The following is a 25,367-nucleotide window of genomic DNA, read 5'->3' on the forward strand; positions in this document are numbered from 1 at the left end:
GTTCGATATGTCATTAACCTGTTTTAAATTGTTATTAGATTCGTTTATTAATTTTTGCCACATCAATATCATTCATCGCTTTTTCATGATTTGCTTCATTTCTGTTATTTTCATTTCCATAAATTATCCACATTGCAGGATTGATTGAGATTCTTAGATACATTATTTTCATCTTCATTAGAATAGTTTAACATATTATTCGGAGATATCCCTAAATCATTCAATTCATCAAATAAAATAGTTACTGTTTGATCAAAATTAGTATTTAATGTAAAATTATCAATAGATGTTTCTGATGGATTTAATATATCCTGATGTAGATTACATTCTGATAGTATGTCGTTTGAGACAGATTCATTTTAGCTCTGTATTAACGTTCTGTATAACTGGCACATATAGATTGCATTCTGATAGCATGTTGTTTGAGGCAGATTCATTTTCTAACTCCGTACTAACATTTCTTATGGTTGACACATTTAAAGAGCACTCTGACAGCATGTCATTTGAGGTAAATTCGTTTTCTAGATCCAAACTAGCGTTTTGTAAAACTGGCACATAAATATTGCACTCTGATAGCATGTCGTTTGAGGTAGAGTCGTTTTGTAGCTCCGTACTAGCATTTTGTATAACTGGTACATGTATATTGCACTCTGATAACATGTCGTTTAAAATAGAGTCATTTGGTAGCTCCTTACTAGCATTTTGTACAACTGCACATGAACATTGCCCTTTGATAACACCTCATTTGAGGTAGGGTCATTTTGTATCTCCATACTAGAATTTTGTATGACTTGTATATGTAAATTGCATTCTGATATCACGTCATTCGAGGTAGAGTTATTTTGTATCTCCATACTAGAATTATGTACGATTGGAACATGTAAATGGCACTCTGGTAACATGTTTGAAGTAGATTCATTTTGTAGCTCCGTACTAGAATTTTGTGTAACTTGTACATGTAAATTGCCTTCTGATATCACGTCATTCGAAGTAGAATTATTTTGTATCTCTATACTAGAATTATGTACGATTGGAACATGTAAATAGCACTCTGGTAACATGTTGTTTGAAGTAGATTCATTTTGTAGCTCCGTACTAGAATTTTGTGCGACTTGTACATGTAAATTGCACTCTAATGGCATGTTGTTTGCAGTAAATTTATTTTGTAAATCCGGACCAGCGTTTAATTGTACCACTGGTACGTTTAAATTTAAATTTGTGGCTATTGTATTAAGCACTTCAAGATTACCTGTATTAAAGCATTTTTAAATTACTTAATAAAAATTTAAATTAGAAATGTGTTAATCAAAATAAAATTAAATTATTAGACATACAGATATATTAAATTTAATTCAATAAGTTTTTTTTTAATATTTTTTATTCTAATACAGAGAGAGAGAAAGAGAGAGAGAACAATTAGTTTAAATAATTTGTTTAGATTTACTTTATTCAAACGTAATGTTATAATAAACATTATTAATTAAAGAAATACTGACTTGTTAAATTAAACAATATTATGTAATATATGCTGTTTGAAAAATTGAATAAACTAATTTGTTTCTTTACATAAACAGCTTTGATCAACTATTTTAAGTAAAAATTTCAAATATTTTGATTAAATTAAAGAAATTATTCTCACTTTAAGTACATACATATATTACATAACAAAAAATAAGACATTTTATATTTCTTGATTATCATTAAAAAAATATATATAAATATATATATAAATATGTAGAATTATTTTTATTTATCAATAGATAAAAATAAAAATTTGCATGTCACTATATAAACAATCACTTAAGATATTTTACTGCATAACATTATTTAATAGCAGAATACTTACTATACATTACAATTAAATGTCTCTTCTTCGTGCATTTCAAAATTCAACAGAACAATGTTTTTTATATTTATATAGACCGTACATATTAAAATAAATTGTTATTCCTGGGTTTATTTTTATTCTTTCGTAACTATATCATATTTAAAATCTCCAAAAAAGCTGCAACATAATAGCAACAATGCAAAATTACATGAATGTATTGAGTCAATTGTAATCGATTAGATTCTAATTTAACTTATGTTCTAAATTTTACTTTAATAATTAAACATATAATTAAACATATAATTAAACATATAATTAAACATATAATTAAACATATGTGATTCTATAAACAGAGTACAAAGAAAATTATTTTTTTATTATAATTTTAAAATTACTGATTAGTGAAAAAACATAATATCATAAAATCAATTTATTGAAAATGGAAAATTATATTAGTAATTATAAAATTTCTGCATTTTTGTAAAAAAATTTTGTAGTAAAATCACATAGCTTTTTTATCAACGTTTTGTTTCTCTTTTCGCTAATGCAAGAAAGACAAAAATTATTCATCACTTATCATGATACTTTTAAATTCTATGAAAATTTATCTTATTAAATAATAAGAGAGAGAGAGAGAGAGAGAGAGAGAGAGAGAGAGAGAGAGAGAGAGAGAGAGAGAGAGAGAGAGGTATAATATTAGATAGAATGTTACACACTATACTATGTTGAACCAAGATTCTGATCTCGCTACATACATTTTCATACCGTGCAACAAAATGCACAGAAATATAATGATAAACATAATTTTAGGTGTATCACTGGTCTAGATTATCTAGGACTCTCAATTATCCAACGAACAAACATTTAGGCTACGTTCAGAAACGTCACCCGAGTGCTCTTGGGTATCATTCTATCCTTGTGTCACATTCAATGAACAACAGTGACAGAATGATACCCAAGAGCACTCAGGTGATGTTTCCCAATGCAGCCTTATACATGTCGATAGTCATATCTGACAAAAATTTGAAATTTAGCTTCGTTAATTATATTTTCATATAGTACACTATAAGTATATATGTTATATATAATTAACACAACAGTCTATACATTTTCACACATATTATCAGCTCAGTTAAATAATTAAATGCATCAACATCCAACAAAATAATTGTTTTTACACGAGACATGTTGACGAGTTACACCTAAGAGACAAGTACATGCAACTGCTTAGCCTATCTAATCTTTTCCTCAAGGCCTCTCTGTGTACTATTCAACTTGCGAGGATTAAAATCAAAACAATAAGGAGACGTAAAGTTTAAGCCAACTTAATAATTATGTACATTACTGATATCAATCACCCACACACATAATCTTCTAGCTAACCTACCTATCTACCTCTCTTTGACAAGGGTTTGCACCGATTCACGCAATTAACAGGAGACAATATTGCATGCACAGCTTTAACAATTTTAGCTGCGTCTGTTTTCACGTATGATGCACATAATACGTGAAAACTGAACGCAGCCCTTGACATTACACGCTTAAACGCTTACAGCTTACACTCGTATGCGGGGTCTACAATGGCAGCAGGAGTAATGGAGTAAGGAGTAAGAGTGTATATTGACCAATTAAAAACCGGGAGTAAACGAAATGGACAAATCTGATTTCATATTTTTTACTTCTTACTCCTACTCCATTACTCCTGCTGCAATGTAGACCCGCAGTATAGTTTGAGAAGAACTGCCAACGATCCTGAACGCTTTCGATGACAAAATTTTAAAATTGACCTGAAAACTGCCAGTAGTCTTGAAAACTGCCCTTTTATCAATAAAAAATGACCTCAAAACGCCCTTTCATATACATGTATATATACATACAATGTACATAATATTTTTCGACATAATCATAATTACGAGTATTTATAATACGCATTAAAAACGCAATAAATAATTTATTTTATTATTATATGCGTATTATATTTATCTGCATATAAGTCATAATTATATATCTATGCAGACAACTATATATGTCTATGTAAATTTGCGTAGCTACTGCAATTAATAATGATCACACAGAATAATATTAAATAAATAATATATTATCTATATTATATATATTATATATATTTTATATATATAAGAGTAAAAATAAGTAAACCAATTAATATAACTATACATAACATGAGGGGATATAAATTTAAAAAGAATAACTTTATTATTATTATTAAAAACTATCAATACAAACTGCTATACTTATTTGTGAATACAATATAATTGTATTCACAAATAAATTGTTATCAATAATATAAATATGCTCACTGGGGTCCGTATCTGAATACGTTCTGAAACGCGTTAACAAAAATGTTAGCGCGTTGTTATATCCAATATAAAAATATGTTTTTTATAATACAGATATTCTTCTATTGGATAACAACACACTAACATTTTTGTTAGCGCGTTCTGAATACGGACCACAAACTTTTGCTTAAATAAATAATAAAAATATATTCTACGAAACAGAGCATAAAGAAATCCAATATGTATTATGATCTAATAAATTATACTCATTAGAATTTATTATTAATTAACAAGAAAAAAATACAAATAAAATCGTCCCAATTTGTTTATTAAGAACAAAAGATATCCCAAATAGTACAAAGAGTTCAAAAAGAACTCAATTGAATGCACTAATTATGAATCCTTTTTGAGATGCAATAAGAATTATTTTTATTATATTTTTATAAAAATAATTCTTTTTGCATCTCAAAAAGAATTCATAATTGGTGACATACAATTGAGTTCTTTTTGAACTCTTTGTACAATCTGCGATTACATTATTGAAATGATAAATCTCTGTATTTTTGTAAAAATAAAGTCTCTTATAATAGCACTGCTGCAATAAGTTAAATATTTTTTCTCATTTTAACTTATTGCGCTAGTGCAGCAGTGCAGGAATAAAAAACAAACCTGATGTTCTATTAAGAAGATTGTTAATTTTTCATAAACTTTTCCACCGAGAGTTTGAATAATTGGGTTGAGTTAGCATAACAATTAACCAATAGTTATGCTGATTATAACGGAAATTAGGTTACTTCCGTAGAACATATTTATGTTTATTTGAGCAAAAGTTAGTGAGTATATTTAAATTATTGATAACAATTGATTTGTGAATATAATTATCTTGTCAATATAGCAGTTTGTGTTGATAATTTTTTTAATAAAATGTATGTTATGTATACTTATTATTATTTACTTATTTTTACTCTTATATTGTATATATATATAATATATATTATTTATTACTGTGTGCTCATTAGTGTAGCTACGCAAATTTACATAGTACATGATATATATTTGGCTGCATAGCTATATAATTATGACTACGCAGATAAATATACACATATAATAATAATAATTTATATATATTCGTAATTATGATTATGTCGAAAAATATTATGTACATATGTATGTATATATACATGTATATGAAAAGGCAGTTTAAGGTCATTTTTATTGATAAAAGGCAGTTTTCAAGACTTCTGGCAGTTGTCAGGTCCAATTTTGAAATTTTGTCATCGAAAGCGTTCAGGACCGTTCTTGACTGCGTTCCGTTTCAACGCATGATGCGCATAATGCATTATTCATCCTTGTTTAACGTTTTGACAAACAACAAGGATGAACGATGCATCATGTGTACCATGCGTGAAACGGAACGTACCCCTTGTGTTTCTCATAGGCTGCGGTCGAGTTGCCGCTACAAATGCTTCGAAGCGTTTTGATTAACCAATCAAAAGAATAAGATTTATAAATTGACGAATCAAAGAATGCTTCGAAGTATTCGTAGGGGCAAACTTGACCGCACTCACAACTATACGAATGTAAGCGTTTAAACGTGTAGTCAAGAGTCGCACATCGGTTGCGAATGTGGTTAACGAAATTTTTGAACGTGGCTGATGCAATCGGCTGTATTTATATCTGCTATTCCTTTTTGCATCCTCAACTTCAGCATTTTTATCTATTACATCACGGCATTTTTCATTACTTATTACGCTCATCATAGCTCAACATATATTATTATACCTCATGGTCCTATCGTCCCATATCTTCGGAGGGATTAAGAAGAGAAGTGTAATGTCAAGAGCTGCGTTCAGTTTCACGTATTATGCGCATCATACGTGGAACAAAACGCAGCTAAATTGTTAAGCTGCTGCAATGCAATATTGTATCTGTTGATTGTGTGGATCGGTGCAAACCTCAAAGAGAGGTAGATAGGTAGGTTAGCTAGAAGGTTATGTGTGTGGGTGATTGATATCAGTAATGTACATAATTATTAAGTTTGGCTTTAACTTTACGTCTCTTATTGTTTGATTTAATCTACTCTCAAATCTGAATAGTAACATAGAGTCTTTTTATCAAAAAGATTTATATATGCTAGCATTTTGCATGTATTTGTCTCTCAGGGTGCAACTCGTCAACATGTCTCTTGTAAAAACATATAATTTTGTTGGATGTTTTATGCATTTAATTATTTAACTGAGCTGAGAATATATGTGAAAATGTATAGACTGTTTGTGTTAATTATATATAACATATATACTTATAGTGTACTATATGAAAATATAATTGGCGAAGCTAAATTTTAAATTTTTTGTCAGATATGACTATCGACATGTATAAGGCTGCATTGGGAAACATCACCTGAGTGGCTCTGTGTGTATCATTCTGTCACTGTTGTTCATTGATGTGACACAAGGATAGAATGATACCCAAGAGCACTCGGGTGACGTTTCTGAACGTAGCCTAACATGTTTGTTCGTTGGATAATTGAGAGTCCTAGATAATCTAGACCAGTGATACACCTAAAATTATGTTTATCATTATATTTCTGTGCATTTTGTTGCACGGTATGAAAATGTATGTAGCGACGAGATCAGAATCTTGGTTCACATAGTATAGTGTGTAACATTCATCTAATATTATACCTCTCTCTCTCTCTCTCTCTCTCTCTCTCTCTCTCTCTCTCTCTCTCTCTCTCTCTCTCTCTCTCTCCTCCTCTCTCTCTCTCTCTCTATTATTTAATAAGATGAATTTTCATAGAATTTAAAAGTATCATGATAAGTGATGAATAATTTTTGTCTTTCTTGCGAAAAGAAAAAAAACGTTGATAAAAAAGCTATGTGATTTTACTACAAGTTTTTTTTACAAAAATGCAGAAATTTTATAATTACTAATATAATTTTCCATTTTCAATAAATTGATTTTATGATATTATGTTTTTTCACTAATCAGTAATTTTAAAATTTATAATAAAAAAATAATTTTCTTTGTACTCTGTTTATAGAATCACATATGTTTAATTATATGTTTAATTATATGTTTAATTATTAAAGTAAAATTTAGAACATAAGTTAAATTAGAATCTAATCGATTACAATTGACTCAATACATTTATGTAATTTTGCATTGTTGCTATTATGTTGCAGCTTTTTTGGAGATTTTAAATATGATATAGTTACGAAAGAATAAAAATAAACCCAGGAATAACAATTTATTTTAATATGTACGGTCTATATAAATATAAAAAACATTGTTCTGTTGAATTTTGAAATGCACGAAGAAGGAGACATTTAATTGTAATGTATAGTAAGTATTCTGCTATTAAATAATGTTATGCAGTAAAATATCTTAAGTGATTGTTTATATAGTGACATGCAAATTTTTATTTTTATCTATTGATAAATAAAAATAATTCTACAGATTTATATATATATTTATATATATTTTTTTAATGATAATCAAGAAATATAAAATGTTTTATTTTTTGTTATGTAATATATGTATGTACTTAGAGTGAGAATAATTTCTTTAATTTAATCAAAATATTTGAAATTTTTACTTAAAATAGTTGATCAAAGCTGTTTATGTAAAGAAACAAATTAGTTTATTCAATTTTTCAAACAGCATATATTATAACAGCATAATATTGTTTAATTTAACAAGTCAGTATTTCTTTAATTAATAATGTTTAATATAACATCACGTTTGAATAAAGTAAATCTAAACAAATTATTTAAACTAATCGTTCTCTCTCTCTCTCTCTCTCTCTCTCTCTCTGTATTAGAATAAAAAATATTAAAAAAAAAACTTATTGAATTAAATTTAATATATCTGTATGTTTAATAATTTAATTTTATTTTGATTAACACATTTCTAATTTAAATTTTTATTAAGTAATTTAAAAATGCTTTAATACAGGTAATCTTGAAGTGCTTAATACCATAGCCACAAATTTAAATTAAAAACACCAGTGGTACAATTAAACACTGGTCCGGAGCTACTTCAAACAACATGCCACTAGAGTGCTATCTACACGTTTCAATCGTACATTTTAATATGGAGATACCATATAACTCTACCTCAAATGACGTGATATCAGAGTGCAATATGCATGTGCTAGTTTTACAAAAAGTAGTTTGGAGCTAGAAAATGAGTTTACCTCAATTGATATGTGTTCAATGATACAAATGAAGAGGATGTAAATAAGTTTATTGGACTACCAAAAGGTATAGAAATATTTCAATATTATTATTTATATATAATGGATCCATCTCAAATGACATGCTATTAAAATGTAATCTGCATCAAGATATATTTAATCAGTCAGAATCATTTATTGATAATTTTACATTTAATACTAATTTTGATTTTGTGTTAAAATAAAAGTAAAATAATAAAGTAAAATAAAAATGATAATATTTAATATTATTTAATGCTTTTATTATATATTTTTTAATTAAATTTCTTCATTTATGTTTTGTAATGTTGTTTGTCTCTCTGTTGTTTTATATTAGGTAACAAAGAAAGACATAAGATTATCGGACTAAGGCGAAGAGGCAATTGTTTATATAATAAATATCCCATGTATAATAAGGAAGGACTCATAGTTTGTAGAAGACCAACAGAATCAAGAAAAAAAGCTGCACATGATTTCATATGTTGTGCTGGATGTAAGGGCTTTTTTACTAAGAACAATGTACGAGTTTACGATTATTAAGGCAATTTTTACAAGCCATTGAAAAATTAATAATGTCACAGGTTTTTATAGTATTTATCATCCATCAATATATGATGACTGTCTTGTGTTAAATTTGACTTACTTTATATGCTAAATCTTACGTATTTATTGCAAGTTATTTTTATTATTTACAACCAAACATCAAGAAAATCTAAATCTGCTAAAAATATATTTTTTAAGGCGTTTTTCTAAATACAGTAAATTTTTTAAATTATATATACAAAAATATTTGCGTTGTAATGTAAGAAAAACTAAAATTATGTTTTTATGTGTATTTCATTTGTAGTCAAATTATCATTGTTAATTTGCGAGTTATTTTCTTCATTATTTTGTTGAAAATCATTATCTTTATCTTGTGCTATTTTAAGTAACCAAGACATTTTAACTATTTCAACATTGAACATTGCTTAAAATACTTCTGCAATAAATACATAAGGTTTGGCATATAAAGTAAGTCAAATTTGACACAAAACAGTCATCATATATTGATGGATGATAAATATATACTATAAAAATCTGTGGTATTTTTATTAATTATTTTGATAGCTTGTAAAAATTTGATTGTGGAAGAGATTGACGATAATGTTGCATGTGGATGTTTTTGTTATGACCTAGATAATTTGCTAATACTGTCACATCAGGATCTGATAGATTTAATGTAATGCATCTTGTTGCGATATGCTTACGAAGCTTTGTATCTCTTAATCTAAGAGGCATACTTGCTCCACACTATAGAATATGTGCGTAATAAATCACAAGCTCTTATGTATCTAAAGCCTTTGGCACACGATACGATTTTTCAGGCTAGATCGCATACGAGATCTTATTACATGTCCTGATTGGCTCAAATGATTATACTACCTATCAATTGTAACCCAATTGTAAGACGCCTCGTATGCTGATGAAAAATCGTATCATGTGCCGAAGGCTTAATCTCTTCATCATAATCTGGTAAAGCGAAGATGTATGAGTGTCCGTCAGGTATTTTTGCTTCTTTACGGTAATGTAAAAGCAAATCTATATAATTTTTCATTTCGGAATACAAAAGAACAGGTACAGGTCTTCCTAATTTTTCTCTAATAACAAATCTTATTTTTAATTTTTACACTCACATTTAATTTTTAAAATAAATATGTAATTGTTAATTTCAGATAGCTATGATATCTTACATATTTCAGTGTAATGCATCTTGTTGCAATATGCTTACGAAGCTTTGTACCTCTTAATCTAAGAGGCATACTTGCTCCACACGCTACAGAATATGTGCGTAATAAATCACAAGCTCTTATATATCTAAACCTCTTTTTATCGTAACCTGGTAAAGCGAAGATGTATAGGTTTGCGTCAGGTATTTTTGCTTCTTTACGGTAATGTAAGAGCAAATCTATACAACTTTTCATTTCGGAATCCAAAAGAACAGGTACAGGTCTTCCTAATTTTCCTCTAATAACAAATCTTACATATTTCATAGCTATCTAAAATTAACAATTACATATTTATTTTAAAAATTAAATGTGAAATTAAGTATAATATTGAATAGTCTAAATATTTCCATGTGTAATGTTTCAATAGTGTCAATATTTATTTTATTCCTTTTTACTTTTTTGTATAAATGTATATATATAATTATTTATAACTGCAAAATTCTAATTAACATTCATATTAATACATTTAAACTATTTAGATTTATTAATATTTTAAAACGTTAGATTCTTTTATGCGCATTTATTTATTATTCATTCATAAAAATTAGAATAAAGAAACTACAAAATTTAATTAATAGAGCGTATAAGTTAGAAAAAATATGGATACATAATAGATTAAATAAATGAACAAAAATATAAATAAGGTATAATATAACTTTTAAAAGTTTAACTTCACGATAATTTCCAATATAACTTTTGTAATTAATATCTATATATGAATTTTTTAATTTTTATAGTTTTTTTATGTTATAACACATAAGGAAAACTAAGCCAGAATGGGATAAGGGGCTAAAATTGAATAGTACTATTACTTTCATTGCATGGTGCCGCAACCGTGAAAATTAGTGAAGTGCTTCAACAGTCGTGATAAGATTGAGGCCACTTTCTTGATTGTAACAAGTTTTCTGCATGGTTGTGGCACCGTGCAATGAAAATAATAGTACCGTCTCATTTATCCCACTATCCCATTCTGCCCCAAGTTTCCGTTAAACGATTACACATAGAAGCATTGCAAACTTACTTTTTGAGCTTCAGGTGATAAAGATTCGTATAAATCTGGATTTGTTTGTTCATTTATACCTTCTTGGTGCTTATAATCATCGATAAAAATGCGTTCAATTTCTCCGGCTCTTCGTCTATTAAATACTTGAACCGAAATTAGAGTAAATTGTGCCAGTTGCCGCCAGTTATCATAAGTAAATGTGTCACTGAGACGTTGAAATGCCAAACGCCTATTAGTTTGTAAAAAATTGTGCAATAATTTTATATCTTCTAACGGAGGTAATTCTTGTAATTGATAGCGCTTAGCTTGTAATATGCTTTCTTCAACAGTTTTATTGACAGATACGCCAAAATCTTCTTGTAGCAACTTTAAAAAGTTTTCTATGTCTACTTTTTTTTGAAATTTATTCTGTTTTATGCATTCAGCAATAGCAAGATTTCCTATTTGTTTTATAAGAGTGCCAATTCTTGATGCAACGGAAGGAGCTGCATAAACTTTTGTACTTGTGTTATAACCTGCTACTTGATTCACAGCTGTAATACAGTCATCATATATTGATGGATGATAAATACTAAAAAAATCTGTGACATTTTTATTAATTTTTTGATGGCTTTTAAAAATCGCCCTAATAATCGCAAACGAGCTCTAATCATATCTTGTTGGTGTTGATGTTTATACTTTATACACAACTTGTTACCGTAAGTAATCAACAATTCATCGTATCTTATCAATCTGATAATGTCATCTTCTCTTAATATCGGAAATACAACGTTTCTTAAAATAGAGTTCGCACTTTCATGAATTCTTCCTTGAACTTTTCTTCCCAGTACTTTCACAGTTCTGCCAACAATTTTCTTTGTACACTGTTTAAAATGATGACGTATATTATTCTTAGTAAAAAAGCCTTTACAGCCAGCACAACATATAAAATCATGTGCAGCTTTTTTTCTTGATTCTGTTGGTCTTCTACAAACTATGAGTTCTCCCTTATTATATGTGGGATCTGTATTGTATAAATAATTGCCTCTTCGTCTTAAAAGTCCGATAATCTTTTGTCTTTCTTTATTACCTAACATAAAACAACAAAGAGACAAACAACATTACAAAAAATAAATAAAGAAATTTAATTAAAATAATATAATAAAAGTACTGGATATTAAATATTGTCATTTTTATTTTATTTTATTAACTTTTACTTTTACTTTAACACAAAACTAAAATTAGTATTCAATGTAAAATTTTCAATAGATAATTCTGGCTGATTAAACATATCTTGATGTAAATTACATTTTAATAGCATGTCGTTTGAGAAAGATTCATTATATATAAATAATAATATTGAAATATTTCTATACCTTTTGGTAGTCCAGTAAACTTTTTTACCTCCTCTTCATTTTTATGAACACGTTCTAAATGTCTACTTATTTTTGCCTGCATTTTTTTGCAATAAAAACAAAAATGATGACGTATATTATTATTAGGGCGATTTTTAAAAGCCATTAAAAAAATTAATAAAAAAGCCTTTACAGCCAGCACAACATTGCAATCATATACAGCTTTTTTCAGCTTATTTCTACAGAGACTACAATCAGAATTATTTAGTTCGATATGTCATTAACCTGTTTTAAATTGTTATTAGATTCTTTTATTAATTTTGCCACATCAATATCATTCATCGCTTTTTCATGATTTGCTTCATTTCTGTTATTTTCAATTTCCATAGAATTATCCACATTGCAGGATTGATTGAGATTCTTAGATACATTATTTTCATCTTCATTAGAATAGTTTAACATATTATTCGGAGATATCCCTAAATTATTCAATTCATCAAATAAAATAGTTACTGTTTGATCAAAATTAGTATTTAATGTAAAATTATCAATAGATGTTTCTGATGGATTTAATATATCCTGACGTAGATTACATTCTGATAGCATGTCGTTTGAGACAGATTCATTTTGTAGCTCTGTATTAACGTTCTGTATAACTGGCACATATAGATTGCACATGTTGTTTGAGGCAGATTCATTTTCTAACTCTGTACTAACATTTCGTATGGTTGACACATTTAAAGAGCACTCTGACAACATGCCATTTGAGGTAAATTCGTTTTCTAGATCCAAACTAGCGTTTTGTAAAACTGGCACATAAATATTGCACTCTGATAGCATGTCGTTTGAGGTAGAGTCGTTTTGTAGCTCCGTACTAGCATTTTATATAACTGGTACATGTATATTACACTCTGATAACATGTCGTTTAAAATAGAGTCATTTGGTAGCTCCTTACTAGCATTTTGTACAACTGGCACATGAACATTGCACTCTGATAGCACCTATTTGAGGTAGGGTCATTTTGTATCTCCGTACTAGAATTTTGTATGACTTGTATATGTAAATTGCATTCTGATATCACGTCATTCGAGGTAGAGTTATTTTGTATCTCCATACTAGAATTATGTACGATTGGAACATGTAAATAGCACTCTGGTAACATGTTGTTTGAAGTAGATTCATTTTGTAGCTCCGTACTAAAATTATGTACGATTGGACATATAAATAGCACTCTAGTGGCATGTTATTGAAGTAGAATTCATTTTGAAGCTTTGTACTAGAATTTTGTGCGATTGGACATGTAAATTGTCATACACTTAAGACAGGAATTTAGAACTAGAGATCATTTTGTTAAATAAATAATAAAATTATTGTACGACTTGTACATGTAAATTGCAATCTAATGGCAATGTTTTTTCAAAATTTATTATTAAATCGAGAAAAAATGTTTAAAGTACCACGGTACTTTAAATTTAAATTATACAATTATATTAAGCATTAAAGATTACTGATTAAACATTTTTAAATTACTTAAAAAAATTTAAATTAGAAAGTTGTTAATCAAAATAAAATTGAATCTATTATGAATACAGAGATGTTAAGATTTAATTCAATTATTTTTTTATAATAATTTTTTATCTCTAAACGAATTCAAATTGGTGACAACAATTAGTTTAAAGAATCTTTGTTTAGATTACTTTTTCAAATGTAATCTCTGTATTTAAAAATAATTAATTAATAGCACTGCTGCAATGTTAAATATAAAAATTTTATGTAATATAGTGCTGTTTGAAAAATTGAATAAACTAATTTGTTTCTTTTCATAAACAGTTTGAATAATTGGGTTGAGTTAGCATAACAATTAACCAATAGTTATGCTGATTATAACGGAAATTAGGTTACTTCCGTAGAACATATTTATTGTTTATTTGAGCAAAAGTTAGTGAGTATATTTAAATTATTGATAACCATTGATTTGTGAATATATATAATCTATCAGTATAGCAGTATGTGTTGATAATTTTTTTTATAAAATGTATGTTATGTATACTTATTATTATTTACTTATTTTTACTCTATATTGTATATATATAATATATATATATATTTACTGTGTGATCATTAGTGTAGCTACGCAAATTTACATATACATGATATATATTTGGCTGCATAGCTATATAATTATGACTACGCAGATAAATATACACATATAATAATAAATAAATTTATATATATTCGTAATTATGATTATGTCGAAAAATATTATGTACATATGTATGTATATATACATGTATATGAAAAGGCAGTTTTAAGGTCATTTTTATTGATAAAAAGGCAGTTTTCAAGACTTCTGGCAGTTGTCAGGTCAATTTTGAAATTTTGTCATCGAAAGCGTTCAGGACCGTTCTTGACTGCGTTCCGTTTCAACGCATGATGCGCATAATGCATTATTCATCCTTGTTTAACGTTTGACAAACAACAAGGATGAACGATGCATCATGTGTACCATGCGTGAAACGGAACGTACCCCTTGTGTTTCTCATAGGCTGCGGTCGAGTTGCCGCTACAAATGCTTCGAAGCGTTTGATTAACCAATCAAAAGAATAAATTTATAAATTGACGAATCAAAGAATGCTTCGAAGTATTCGTAGGGGCAACTTGACCGCACTCACAACTATACGAATGTAAGCGTTTAAACGTGTAGTCAAGAGTCGCACATCGGTTGCGAATGTGTTAACGAAATTTTTGAACGTGGCTGATGCAATCGGCTGTATTTATATCTGCTATTCCTTTTTGCATCCTCAACTTCAGCATTTTTATCTATTACATCACGGCATTTTTCATTACTTATTACGCTCATCATAGCTCAACATATATTATTATACCTCATGGTCCTATCGTCCCATATCTTCGGAGGGATTAAGAAGAGAAGTGTAATGTCAAGAGCTGCGTTCAGTTTCACGTATTATGCGCATCATACGTGGAACAAAACGCAGCTAAATTGTTAAGCTGCTGCAATGCAATATTGTATCTGTTGATTGTGTGGATCGGTGCAAACCTCAAAGAGAGGTAGATAGGTAGGTTAGCTAGAAGGTTATGTGTGTGGGTGATTGATATCAGTAATGTACATAATTATTTAAGTTTGGCTTTAACTTTACGTCTCTTATTGTTTGATTTAATCTACTCTCAAATCTGAATAGTAACATAGAGTCTTTTTATCAAAAAGATTTATATATGCTAGCATTTGCATGTATTTGTCTCTCAGGTGCAACTCGTCAACATGTCGCTTGTAAAAACAATTATTTTGTTGGATGTTTATGCATTTAATTATTTAACTGAGCTGATAATATATGTGAAAATGTATAGACTGTTGTGTTAATTATATATAACATATATACTTATAGTGTACTATATGAAAATATAATTGGCGAAGCTAAATTTTAAATTTTTGTCAGATATGACTATCGACATGTATAAGGCTGCATTGGGAAACATCACCTGAGTGCTCTTGGGTATCATTCTGTCACTGTTGTTCATTGAATGTGACACAAGGATAGAATGATACCCAAGAGCACTCGGGTGACGTTTCTGAACGTAGCCTAAATGTTTGTTCGTTGGATAATTGAGAGTCCTAGATAATCTAGACCAGTGATACACCTAAAATTATGTTTATCATTATATTTCTGTGCATTTTGTTGCACGGTATGAAAATGTATGTAGCGAGATCAGAATCTTGGTTCAACATAGTATAGTGTGTAACTTCTATTATATCTATTCTCTCTCTCTCTATCTCTCTCTCTCTCTCTCTCTCTCTCTCTCTCTCTCTCTCTCTCTCTCTCTCTCTCTCTTCTCCCTCCTCCCCCCCCTCTCTCTCTCTCTCTCTCCTATTATTTAATAAGATGAATTTCATAGAATTTAAAAGTATCATGATAAGTGATGAATATTTTTGTCTTTCTTGCGAAAAGAAAAAAAACGTTGATAAAAAGCTATGTGATTTTACTACAAGTTTTTTTTACAAAATGCAGAAATTTTATAATTACTAATATAATTTTCCATTTTCAATAAATTGATTTTATGATATTATGTTTTTTCACTAATCAGTAATTTTAAAATTTATAATAAAAAAATAATTTTCTTTGTACTCTGTTTATAGAATCACATATGTTTAATTATATGTTTAATTATATGTTTAATTATTAAAGTAAAATTTAGAACATAAGTTAAATTAGAATCTAATCGATTACAATTGACTCAATACATTTATGTAATTTTGCATTGTTGCTATTATGTTGCAGCTTTTTTGGAGATTTTAAATATGATATAGTTTACGAAAGAATAAAAATAAACCCAGGAATAACAATTTATTTTAATATGTACGGTCTATATAAATATAAAAAACATTGTTCTGTTGAATTTTGAAATGCACGAAGAAGGAGACATTTAATTGTAATGTATAGTAAGTATTCTGCTATTAAATAATGTTATGCAGTAAAATATCTTAAGTGATTGTTTATATAGTGACATGCAAATTTTTATTTTTATCTATTGATAAATAAAAATAATTCTACATATTTATATATATATTTATATATATTTTTTTAATGATAATCAAGAAATATAAAATGTTTTATTTTTGTTATGTAATATATGTATGTACTTAGAGTGAGAATAATTTCTTTAATATTAATCAAATATTTGAAATTTTTACTTAAAATTAGTTGATCAAAGCTGTTTATGTAAAGAAACAAATTAGTTTATTCATTTTCAAACAGCATATTATAACAGCATAATATTGTTTAATTTACAGTCAGTATTTCTTTTAATTAATAATGTTTAATATAACATCACGTTTGAATAAAGTAAATCTAAACAAATTATTTAAACTAATGTTCTCTCTCTCTCTCTCTCTCTCTCTCTCTGTATTAGAATAAAAAAATATTAAAAAAAAAACTTATTGAATTAAATTTAATATATCTGTATGTTTAATAATTTAATTTTATTTTGATTAACACATTTCTAATTTAAATTTTTATTAAGTAATTTAAAAATGCTTTAATACAGGTAATCTTGAAGTGCTTAATACCATAGCCACAAATTTAAATTAAAAACACCAGTGGTACAATTAAACACTGGTCCGGAGCTACTTCAAACAACATGCCACTAGAGTGCTATCTACACGTTTCAATCGTACATTTTAATATGGAGATACCATATAACTCTACCTCAAATGACGTGATATCAGAGTGCAATATGCATGTGCTAGTTTTACAAAAAGTAGTTTGGAGCTAGAAAATGAGTTTACCTCAATTGATATGTGTTCAATGATACAAATGAAGAGGATGTAAATAAGTTTATTGGACTACCAAAAGGTATAGAAATATTTCAATATTATTATTTATATATAATGGATCCATCTCAAATGACATGCTATTAAAATGTAATCTGCATCAAGATATATTTAATCAGTCAGAATCATTTATTGATAATTTTACATTTAATACTAATTTTGATTTTGTGTTAAAATAAAAGTAAAATAATAAAGTAAAATAAAAATGATAATATTTAATATTATTTAATGCTTTTATTATATATTTTTTAATTAAATTTCTTCATTTATGTTTTGTAATGTTGTTTGTCTCTCTGTTGTTTTATATTAGGTAACAAAGAAAGACATAAGATTATCGGACTAAGGCGAAGAGGCAATTGTTTATATAATAAATATCCCATGTATAATAAGGAAGGACTCATAGTTTGTAGAAGACCAACAGAATCAAGAAAAAAGCTGCACATGATTTTCATATGTTGTGCTGGATGTAAGGGCTTTTTTACTAAGAACAATGTACGAGTTTACGATTATTAAGGCAATTTTACAAGCCATTGAAAAATTAATAATGTCACAGGTTTTTATAGTATTTATCATCCATCAATATATGATGACTGTCTTGTGTTAAATTTGACTTACTTTATATGCTAAATCTTACGTATTTATTGCAAGTTATTTTTATTATTTACAACCAAACATCAAGAAAATCTAAATCTGCTAAAAATATATTTTTTAAGGCGTTTTTCTAATACAGTAAATTTTTTAAATTATATATACAAAAATATTTGCGTTGTAATGTAAGAAAAACTAAAATTATGTTTTTATGTGTATTCATTTGTAGTCAAATTATCATTGTTAATTTGCGAGTTATTTTCTTCATTATTTGTTGAAAATCATTATCTTTATCTTGTGCTATTTTAAGTAACCAAGACATTTTAACTATTTCAACATTGAACATTGCTTAAAATACTTCTGCAATAAATACATAAGGTTTGGCATATAAAGTAAGTCAAATTTGACACAAAACAGTCATCATATATTGATGGATGATAAATATATACTATAAAATCTGTGGTATTTTTATTAATTATTTTGATAGCTTGTAAAAATTTGATTGTGGAAGAGATTGACGATAATGTTGCATGTGGATGTTTTTGTTATGACCTAGATAATTTGCTAATACTGTCACATCAGGATCTGATAGATTTAATGTAATGCATCTTGTTGCGATATGCTTACGAAGCTTTGTATCTCTTAATCTAAGAGGCATACTTGCTCCACACTATAGAATATGTGCGTAATAAATCACAAGCTCTTATGTATCTAAAGCCTTTGGCACACGATACGATTTTTCAGGCTAGATCGCATACGAGATCTTATTACATGTCCTGATTGGCTCAAATGATTATACTACCTATCAATTGTAACCCAATTGTAAGACGCCTCGTATGCTGATGAAAAATCGTATCATGTGCCGAAGGCTTAATCTCTTCATCATAATCTGGTAAAGCGAAGATGTATGAGTGTCCGTCAGGTATTTTTGCTTCTTTACGGTAATGTAAAAGCAAATCTATATAATTTTTCATTTCGGAATACAAAAGAACAGGTACAGGTCTTCCTAATTTTTCTCTAACAAATCTTATTTTTAATTTTTACACTCACATTTAATTTTTAAAATAAATATGTAATTGTTAATTTCAGATAGCTATGATATCTTACATATTTCAGTGTAATGCATCTTGTTGCAATATGCTTACGAAGCTTTGTACCTCTTAATCTAAGAGGCATACTTGCTCCACACGCTACAAAATATGTGCGTAATAAATCACAAGCTCTTATATATCTAAACCTCTTTTTATCGTAACCTGGTAAAGCGAAGATGTATAGGTTTGCGTCAGGTATTTTTGCTTCTTTACGGTAATGTAAGAGCAAATCTATACAACTTTTCATTTCGGAATCCAAAAGAACAGGTACAGGTCTTCCTAATTTTCCTCTAATAACAAATCTTACATATTTCATAGCTATCTAAAATTAACAATTACATATTTATTTTAAAAATTAAATGTGAAATTAAGTATAATATTGAATAGTCTAAATATTTCCATGTGTAATGTTTCAATAGTGTCAATATTTATTTTATTCCTTTTTACTTTTTTGTATAAATGTATATATATAATTATTTATAACTGCAAAATTCTAATTAACATTCATATTAATACATTTAAACTATTTAGATTTATTAATATTTTAAAACGTTAGATTCTTTTATGCGCATTTATTTATTATTCATTCATAAAAATTAGAATAAAGAAACTACAAAATTTAATTAATAGAGCGTATAAGTTAGAAAAAATATGGATACATAATAGATTAAATAAATGAACAAAAATATAAATAAGGTATAATATAACTTTTAAAAGTTTAACTTCACGATAATTTCCAATATAACTTTTGTAATTAATATCTATATATGAATTTTTTAATTTTTATAGTTTTTTTATGTTATAACACATAAGGAAAACTAAGCCAGAATGGGATAAGGGGCTAAAATTGAATAGTACTATTACTTTCATTGCATGGTGCCGCAACCGTGAAAATTAGTGAAGTGCTTCAACAGTCGTGATAAGATTGAGGCCACTTTCTTGATTGTAACAAGTTTTCTGCATGGTTGTGGCACTGTGCAATGAAAATAATAGTACCGTCTCATTTATCCCACTATCCCATTCTGCCCCAAGTTTCCGTTAAATGATTACACATAGAAGCATTGCAAACTTACTTTTTGAGCTTCAGGTGATAAAGATTCGTATAAATCTGGATTTGTTTGTTCATTTATACCTTCTTGGTGCTTATAATCATCGATAAAAATGCGTTCAATTTCTCCGGCTCTTCGTCTATTAAATACTTGAACCGAAATTAGAGTAAATTGTGCCAGTTGCCGCCAGTTATCATAAGTAAATGTGTCACTGAGACGTTGAAATGCCAAACGCCTATTAGTTTGTAAAAAATTGTGCAATAATTTTATATCTTCTAACGGAGGTAATTCTTGTAATTGATAGCGCTTAGCTTGTAATATGCTTTCTTCAACAGTTTTATTGACAGATACGCCAAAATCTTCTTGTAGCAACTTTAAAAAGTTTTCTATGTCTACTTTTTTTTGAAATTTATTCTGTTTTATGCATTCAGCAATAGCAAGATTTCCTATTTGTTTTATAAGAGTGCCAATTCTTGATGCAACGGAAGGAGCTGCATAAACTTTTGTACTTGTGTTATAACCTGCTACTTGATTCACAGCTGTAATACAGTCATCATATATTGATGGATGATAAATACTAAAAAAATCTGTGACATTTTTATTAATTTTTTTGATGGCTTTTAAAAATCGCCCTAATAATCGCAAACGAGCTCTAATCATATCTTGTTGGTGTTGATGTTTATACTTTATACACAACTTGTTACCGTAAGTAATCAACAATTCATCGTATCTTATCAATCTGATAATGTCATCTTCTCTTAATATCGGAAATACAACGTTTCTTAAAATAGAGTTCGCACTTTCATGAATTCTTCCTTGAACTTTTCTTCCCAGTACTTTCACAGTTCTGCCAACAATTTTCTTTGTACACTGTTTAAAATGATGACGTATATTATTCTTAGTAAAAAAGCCTTTACAGCCAGCACAACATATAAAATCATGTGCAGCTTTTTTTCTTGATTCTGTTGGTCTTCTACAAACTATGAGTTCTCCCTTATTATATGTGGGATCTGTATTGTATAAATAATTGCCTCTTCGTCTTAAAAGTCCGATAATCTTTTGTCTTTCTTTATTACCTAACATAAAACAACAAAGAGACAAACAACATTACAAAAAATAAATAAAGAAATTTAATTAAAATAATATAATAAAAGTACTGGATATTAAATATTGTCATTTTTATTTTATTTTATTAACTTTTACTTTTACTTTAACACAAAACTAAAATTAGTATTCAATGTAAAATTTTCAATAGATAATTCTGGCTGATTAAACATATCTTGATGTAAATTACATTTTAATAGCATGTCGTTTGAGAAAGATTCATTATATATAAATAATAATATTGAAATATTTCTATACCTTTTGGTAGTCCAGTAAACTTTTTTACCTCCTCTTCATTTTTATGAACACGTTCTAAATGTCTACTTATTTTTGCCTGCATTTTTTTGCAATAAAAACAAAAATGATGACGTATATTATTATTAGGGCGATTTTTAAAAGCCATTAAAAAATTAATAAAAAAAGCCTTTACAGCCAGCACAACATATGCAATCATATGCAGCTTTTTTTCTTGATTCTACAGAGACTACAATCAGAATTATTTAAGTTCGATATGTCATTAACCTGTTTTAAATTGTTATTAGATTCTTTTATTAATTTTGCCACATCAATATCATTCATCGCTTTTTCATGATTTGCTTCATTTCTGTTATTTTCAATTTCCATAGAATTATCCACATTGCAGGATTGATTGAGATTCTTAGATACATTATTTTCATCTTCATTAGAATAGTTTAACATATTATTCGGAGATATCCCTAAATTATTCAATTCATCAAATAAAATAGTTACTGTTTGATCAAAATTAGTATTTAATGTAAAATTATCAATAGATGTTTCTGATGGATTTAATATATCCTGACGTAGATTACATTCTGATAGCATGTCGTTTGAGACAGATTCATTTTGTAGCTCTGTATTAACGTTCTGTATAACTGGCACATATAGATTGCACATGTTGTTTGAGGCAGATTCATTTTCTAACTCTGTACTAACATTTCGTATGGTTGACACATTTAAAGAGCACTCTGACAACATGCCATTTGAGGTAAATTCGTTTTCTAGATCCAAACTAGCGTTTTGTAAAACTGGCACATAAATATTGCACTCTGATAGCATGTCGTTTGAGGTAGAGTCGTTTTGTAGCTCCGTACTAGCATTTTATATAACTGGTACATGTATATTACACTCTGATAACATGTCGTTTAAAATAGAGTCATTTGGTAGCTCCTTACTAGCATTTTGTACAACTGGCACATGAACATTGCACTCTGATAGCACCTATGTTGAGGTAGGGTCATTTTGTATCTCCGTACTAGAATTTTGTATGACTTGTATATGTAAATTGCATTCTGATATCACGTCATTCGAGGTAGAGTTATTTTGTATCTCCATACTAGAATTATGTACGATTGGAACATGTAAATAGCACTCTGGTAACATGTTGTTTGAAGTAGATTCATTTTGTAGCTCCGTACTAAAATTATGTACGATTGGAACATATAGATAGCACTCTAGTGGCATGTTATTTGAAGTAGATTCATTTTGAAGCTTTGTACTAGAATTTTGTGCGACTTGTACATGTAAATTGTCATACACTTAAGACAGGAAATTTAGATACTCGATACTAGATTTACAAATTTTTCTTAAATAAAGCAATTATTATAATTATAAGTTGATCTTTTTATGGTTTATTGTGCAATTATTTTTTTCAATGGTTTTTTAAAAATATGTATTAAATCGAGAAAAAATGTTTTTATAACGTTTTCTACAAATTAAAGTACAAATTACATGCATTAAAAAAATTTACTGATTTATTATTTATATAAACCTAAACATTATTACTGATACTATTAACATTTTGTTTCAAAATTATAAAAATGTTTAATAATTTTAAAACAGAAAATGTTGATAGTATCAATTATAAAAACATTTGTTCTCTATTTAATACATATTTAAAAGTAAACCATTGAATAAAAGAAATAATTGCACAATAAACCATAAAGAGATAAACTTATAATATTTGAACTATTTCATGTTAATACTCATTATCATAAAATGATTAATAACGGAAACATCTGTGATGGTTTTACATACGCTAGAATAAAGAGATTTTGTGTAAAGTGCTGATGAGAGAAAGATTTCATTTTATTTTTGAGAAAGAGTTAAGATTCATATTTCTTTTCGAGAAAAAGAATAAAAAAGAGTAAAAACTCTTTAAAGCAATAAACTTTGATTTTTTTCTGTATTGCAGTGCAAATATTTTTGTACAGTTTCTCGCTGATTTATATGAAGTAGTTTACTATATCTCAACAAACTACTAAACATTTCGAGAGCCTCATTTCTTCCACTCTTTTCCACTAACTTTTTTTGTATTAAATTATTTGTACTGTAATTTGTAGTTGTAAAAATATATTGCAAGAACAATGTTTTTTGTTAATTTAAGTTTCAAAAAACCTAGTAAAATATTAATATTTTAATGAATCAGTTTGGAAATGCACAATAGTAAGAATAAACTCACTAATTAACTACTTTGAAACATCACAAATTGTAATACCCTAAACAATATTAAAAAAAAATAAACAAAGAGTAAAAGAACAAGCAAAAGCACAGCAAAAAAATTCCGTAGGATATTATAAATTAATAAGTTTTACTTTTATAAAGTTTATAAATTATATAATTTGATAAATTTTGTTTTTTATCGATTAAAGTGTTAATATTTTTATAGTTTCTTTTAAATTTGAATTAGAAAAAAAATATTGTTCTTGCAATATATTCTTACAAACTACAAATTACAGTGCAAATAATTTAATACAAAAAAAAGTTAAAAAGGAGTGAAAAAATTGAGTCTCTCGAAACGTTTAGTAATTTGTTGAGACACAGTTAACTACTTTATATAAATCAGTGAGAAACTAAAATGTATTCCTACATTTATAAGTGTGAGATTATGCGCGCGCGCGCATGTATGTATACTTATGGTACCAAGCCAATTGTATGCGTGTTTTGTAGTTTTTAAGATATTCTGTATCACATTTTTGTATAATTCTTTGTGAATAATATGTTGCACATCTAACAAACTATTAATCTGTTCTTTTTATCTGCATTTTTTCATCTTTTTTTAAATTGACTAATATCTTATATTCCCATTATTTAAATTCAAGCTCGTCAAATATAACTTGATTTGACAAAAAATTGTAGCTAAAAGGAACAGATTTAATATGTTTTTCAGTATTATTAATGCTTATATTTTATTATTAAATATTATAACATATATATAAATTGGATTTATATGTCAACATAAATCAAATATGCCTCAATATACAAGATAAGATATTGTATACTTTTTTGTTGTAAGAGATTTCTGATGAAGTTTCTAATGATATATAATTTGTGATACAAATTGTTTAAATGTGATTTTGATGTATTCAGTATATAATTAAAAAATTTTAATTGATTTCCAGTTTCACTTTTATGACCTTTCTATTTTTCCTTAAAGTAATTTTAATTATTAATTATTAAAAAAATTTTTTTAATAATTAATTATTAATATTATCTTAAAATGTTTTAAAAATTATTTTTATATATGTACTTATTTATTAATTTTATCAATAAAATTGTTTTGTGTCGTGTTAAGTATTTTATAATAATTATTTTGTATATATTAAGCAATTTTTTTCAAAATATTGTGAAAAATTTTTGACTAATAAAACTTTAAAGAACTTTAAAGAACAATTATTAAACACTTATATAATTTTTTTTAGTTAAAATAATTGATACTAATATTT

The 25,367-nt window shown here is 27.4% G+C and overlaps 3 protein-coding genes and 4 long non-coding RNA genes across 7 annotated transcripts; 4 read left to right on the forward strand and 3 right to left on the reverse strand.

Annotated features, from left to right (window-relative positions):
• Positions 1-113: 113 nt before the first annotated feature.
• On the reverse strand, positions 114-1,877 carry LOC118648415. Its single transcript, XM_036294724.1, has 2 exons — positions 1,847-1,877; positions 114-1,249 (listed from the first exon to the last, which is right to left on the reverse strand). The coding sequence occupies exons 1-2, from the start codon at positions 1,851-1,853 to the stop codon at positions 666-668; spliced, it is 591 nt and encodes a 196-aa protein (XP_036150617.1). The 5' UTR covers positions 1,854-1,877; the 3' UTR covers positions 114-665.
• Positions 1,878-5,742: 3,865 nt separating this feature from the next.
• LOC118648412 lies at positions 5,743-7,347 on the forward strand. The gene is made up of 2 exons (XR_004965287.1): positions 5,743-6,099; positions 7,311-7,347. It is a non-coding gene; the product is annotated as an uncharacterized LOC118648412 (long non-coding RNA).
• A 63-nt stretch (positions 7,348-7,410) lies between these two features.
• On the forward strand, positions 7,411-10,316 carry LOC118648413. Its single transcript, XR_004965288.1, has 3 exons — positions 7,411-7,470; positions 8,083-8,390; positions 8,679-10,316. It is a non-coding gene; the product is annotated as an uncharacterized LOC118648413 (long non-coding RNA).
• Positions 10,317-10,909: 593 nt separating this feature from the next.
• LOC118648414 lies at positions 10,910-13,284 on the reverse strand. The gene is made up of 3 exons (XM_036294723.1): positions 13,038-13,284; positions 12,730-12,923; positions 10,910-11,755 (listed from the first exon to the last, which is right to left on the reverse strand). The coding sequence occupies exons 1-3, from the start codon at positions 13,282-13,284 to the stop codon at positions 11,102-11,104; spliced, it is 1,095 nt and encodes a 364-aa protein (XP_036150616.1). The 3' UTR covers positions 10,910-11,101.
• Positions 13,285-14,582: 1,298 nt separating this feature from the next.
• LOC118648416 lies at positions 14,583-16,771 on the forward strand. The gene is made up of 2 exons (XR_004965289.1): positions 14,583-15,522; positions 16,741-16,771. It is a non-coding gene; the product is annotated as an uncharacterized LOC118648416 (long non-coding RNA).
• Positions 16,772-16,841: 70 nt separating this feature from the next.
• On the forward strand, positions 16,842-18,226 carry LOC118648411. The gene is made up of 3 exons (XR_004965286.1): positions 16,842-16,901; positions 17,507-17,814; positions 18,103-18,226. It is a non-coding gene; the product is annotated as an uncharacterized LOC118648411 (long non-coding RNA).
• A 2,099-nt stretch (positions 18,227-20,325) lies between these two features.
• LOC118648410 lies at positions 20,326-25,052 on the reverse strand. Its single transcript, XM_036294722.1, has 2 exons — positions 21,883-25,052; positions 20,326-21,596 (listed from the first exon to the last, which is right to left on the reverse strand). The coding sequence occupies exons 1-2, from the start codon at positions 22,076-22,078 to the stop codon at positions 20,518-20,520; spliced, it is 1,275 nt and encodes a 424-aa protein (XP_036150615.1). The 5' UTR covers positions 22,079-25,052; the 3' UTR covers positions 20,326-20,517.
• Positions 25,053-25,367: the final 315 nt, after the last annotated feature.

The sequence above is a fragment of the Monomorium pharaonis genome, unplaced genomic scaffold (assembly GCF_013373865.1).
Source record: "Monomorium pharaonis isolate MP-MQ-018 unplaced genomic scaffold, ASM1337386v2 scaffold_423, whole genome shotgun sequence".
Taxonomy (NCBI): domain Eukaryota; kingdom Metazoa; phylum Arthropoda; class Insecta; order Hymenoptera; family Formicidae; genus Monomorium; species Monomorium pharaonis.

Coding starts and splice junctions, on each gene's coding strand:
- LOC118648414 (XM_036294723.1), bottom strand. CDS start 13,284: ATGCTATCAGAGTGCAATATTTATGTGCCAGTTTTACAAAACGCTAGT. Junction 12,924..13,037: donor AAACGACATGCTATCAGAAT/GTAATCTACGTC, acceptor TGAATAATTTAG/GGATATCTCCGAATAATATG. Junction 11,756..12,729: donor CTAATAACAATTTAAAACAG/GTTAATGACATA, acceptor AGATATGATTAG/AGCTCGTTTGCGATTATTAG.
- LOC118648410 (XM_036294722.1), bottom strand. CDS start 22,078: ATGATTGCATATGTTGTGCTGGCTGTAAAGGCTTTTTTTATTAATTTT. Junction 21,597..21,882: donor GTTTACTGGACTACCAAAAG/GTATAGAAATAT, acceptor GTTTTATGTTAG/GTAATAAAGAAAGACAAAAG.